We start from the raw sequence: 3,530 nt of genomic DNA, 5'->3' as shown, positions 1-3,530 counted from the left end.
GCTGCAGGCGCCGCCTTCCGACGCTGTCCCACGCCGCACTGACAGTTGCCAAGCAACCCCAGCCGCCGCAGTCCGTTGTCCGCAACCACACCGACGATGTGAGATAACCCCTAGTCGCCGCCAGAGTTGCGAGCACCACCACGCTAGTTTGGCAACCCCCAGAAGCTCGCCAACCTGCACCATGCCGCCTTGCACCGCATCGAAAGAGGCCTCCCTAGAGCCAGCATCCCCAACAATGCCAAAGCCGAGTTGGGTCTCCAGAGACGACGCCTCCAAGTTGGGCATCCTCTGGTTTATTAACAGAAAAGAATATGTGGCTATATGTGCGTGATGCAGTGGCCATAATAAATTCATTGTATTACTCTCTCTCTGTGTGTGTAAGAAGCCCAAATAATAATGCGAATGGGAAGAAAGAAAAAAGAGGAAAACTTGGATCCATCATGGTTATTTGCATGCAAGTTGCAGATAGCAAGCGACCTTTGACCTACCATCACAGGTGTGCTCACTGATGATTTGATGAATGTGGTACTATTCCATTTATAGTAGTGGATATTTTTAGCTCGGATCTGTACGACGATGGATTCACAGAGGCACAGATCGAGCTGGTGGTACGCCTCTCACATGCGTACCGTTCAGCAGGACTTCAGGTGAAACTTATTAGCCGCCAAACCAACCGGAGATCATTATACACAACACCCAATGCAATTGAACAAGATTATTAAAAAATTAAATTGGAATCAACACTCTGTCTGCGATGAGCATCGACCACGACAGGCACGATCAAAAGAAGACGGGGGGCTGATTGGCTTCGATCCTCCTCTATTCTCTCCTAATGATTTGGAGCATCTCGACAGTTCCGCAATAAATCTTTCGAAATTAATCAGTTATTGGGGATGTTCTAATATTTTTTCCGTAGGAATGTTGCTTTTGTAGTTCTCCAATAATCTCATCTTAATTCTACTATAGTTATATTGGTTTGTCTCAATAATTATTGGGAAAAAGAGAAGTTAAATGGGAATGGGGAATGAGGTGCTGCTCGAGATGCTTTAATGGAGCTTCGAAATAGCTCCTCTCTAAGCACGCCCCTAACAGAAAGTATAACATGAGTGGAACGTTTGCAGCATGTCGTATATTAAACGTTAACTAGCATGCGGGGAGTGGTGTATCTACATGTTTAGGAATAGAGACGAAAGGAAAAAAAAAGAAAACAGTGATGTGCTTCTTGTACAAAAAGTCAGTATGCAACGGGCAGCTCATGTACTGCGGGGGGCATATGGCTCGTGCCAGGAAATCCGACGGCTGGAGTCTTCCGAGACGAGGCGGCGGCGGCGGGAGCGACCAGTCACGAGCCTTTTATGACAGCTCGCCTCTAGTCACACGGGTTGCTGTTAACCAGTGGCGGATGCAGGATAAGAGACAAAAGACTGAAACAATATATATTTTGATTTATGTAAAGATTTAATGATAATTTAAAATTTTTGCTACAATAATTTATATGTAATTAGGGACTTTTAGGAGGGGCTGGAGCCCCCAGACCCCCTGGATCCGCCGCTGCTGATAACCACGTGGTTGCTGTTACCTGGACCCGTTCTATCAACTTTTCCAGACGCACGCGCTAACGAGGTCCTGTTTGGTTTGCAGTAGCGCAACTAGCGCTATAAGGCTGTCCGCACTGGATATCCCGTATCCAGTACCCTCAACCGCATTTTTGCGCTGCAGCGGCGAATACTATAGCAAACGCTACACTCTCGCTCCCGCTAAATCGAGCGTAGTAGCGGGCGTGCGCTATGCCCGTGCCAGCCCCACCGCGGCTCTGATCGCGCCACGCCGCAACCGCCGAGGGGAGAGAAAGGGGCCGCCGTCGCGAACCACCGCGGAGGAAGGAGGAAGGGGCCGCCGTCGCGAGCCGCCGCCGCCGCCACGAGGAGCCACCACCGCCGCGAGGCCGGCCGAGCTCGAGCGCCGAGGAGGGAGGCCGGCCAAGCTCGAACTCCCGATCCGCCGCCGTCCTCGCCAGCTCCGCTCGTCGGATGAGCGGATCCGCGCTGCCGTGACCCGGCCGGAGCAGCAGCCGCGGCCGTAGGAGGGGCGCGGTCGGAGCGGGCCGCCGACGGAGCGACGCAGGTCCGCCGGTGGAGCAGCCCCGCCGCGCAGCTCCCCGCGGCGCTGGAGCCCGCGACCCGCCGCCGGCCACCTTGTCCTCGCCCGCGCGCGTGGAGCTCGCGGCCATGGCCACCGCGCGCGCCGTCCTGCACGCGCGCCATGGCCACCTCCACCGTCGCGGCTCGCCCCTGTTCCCCCTCCTTCGCCGCCCCGCCGAGGCCGCGTTCGGCGCGCCTCCGTCCCGCTGTGCGTCCTGCTCATCGCGCCTCCGCTCCGCCGCCGCAATGCCTGCCCAAGCCACCGCCGCGAAGCCTGCCTGCCCGGAGCAGGGGAGGAGCCGAGGCGAAGAGGAAGATGAAGAGCGCGGAGGAGCGTCGCCGCCGGGAGGAGCTGTAAGAGCCGCGCCGGCTTGTGCCTCTTCCCAGTGGAGGGCGGCGCCGTGGGGGAGGAAGTGGAACGACGAGCAATTCCGCAGCGAGGAGGAAGAGAATCTGGCCGCGAGCGCCATGGACCCACGCCGCCTCGCCATGACCGCCGCGAGCCGCGCCTCCGCCTCGCATCGCGGACTCACGTCGCGGCGCGGCCCCCGCCCCCCACCTGCAGGTGCAGCTCCCGGCCGCGGCGAAGCCCAAGGAGGAGGAGGTGCTGCCGCCGACTCGCACCGGAGCCCCTACAGCGGAGGAAGGGAGCGGCCGGCCCCGCGGCACGGCTGCCCGGACCGGCCTCGCGTCGCGGCGCGGCGCGGCTGCCCGGAGGAAGTGATGCGGCCGGCCACCGACGAGGGAGGGAGGGGCAGAGGGCCGGCCACCACGAGGGAGGGAGGGGCGGAGGGCAATGCGCCGGTGAGGGAGTAGAGCAGAGGGCCGGCGAAGGGGATTGGCCGGAAGAGAGAGATTGGGAGGGAGAAAGGGGTCGGTTGGTAAAAAAATGAAAAAGTTAATATGACGCGTGGACTACAGGTTGATAGTTGATATAGAAGGAGATATAGAGGATGAACGGGTGTAGAAAAATTAGAAATAGATGAGAGAATTTTGATGATTAGGATGGAATACTTCGTTTACAGTATGGATATACAGGACTAAAAGTGCAGATAGCCTAAGGGAATCTTACATGCATGAAGTACTAAACAAATTATATTTGCAAAACCTTTTCATAGGTCCTGTTTGGATCAATGGATTAGAGATAAATTGGGGCTCATCTAACCCAAAAGCATCCAAACAGGTGGGTTAGATTGGGTTAGATGCATCTAACCCACTCCAAAAAACTATCCCCCTAAGAGCATCTTCAGCAGTCTCCCAATCCCCAATCCAACTATTATATTGGGAGATTAGATAAGAAACTAGTGCTCTAGCAATCTCCCAAAATATTTTCCTTCTCCCAATAATTATTGGGACATTCCAATAATTCACCTCACCTCACATCTCCCT

The 3,530-nt window shown here is 55.9% G+C and overlaps 1 protein-coding gene across 1 annotated transcript; it reads left to right on the top strand.

The window, feature by feature from the left end:
• The first annotated feature begins 2,228 nt into the window (after nt 1-2,228).
• Nucleotides 2,229-2,957, top strand: LOC120678104 (translation initiation factor IF-2-like). Its single transcript, XM_039959265.1, has one exon. The coding sequence runs from the start codon at nt 2,229-2,231 to the stop codon at nt 2,955-2,957; it is 729 nt and encodes a 242-aa protein (XP_039815199.1).
• The last annotated feature ends 573 nt before the right edge of the window (nt 2,958-3,530 follow it).

Source organism: Panicum virgatum, chromosome 6N (genome assembly GCF_016808335.1).
Source record: "Panicum virgatum strain AP13 chromosome 6N, P.virgatum_v5, whole genome shotgun sequence".
Classification (NCBI taxonomy): Eukaryota; Viridiplantae; Streptophyta; class Magnoliopsida; order Poales; family Poaceae; genus Panicum; species Panicum virgatum.
The sequence above is the reverse complement of the archived record's forward strand: the minus strand, read 5'-3'. Positions and strand labels throughout refer to the sequence as shown.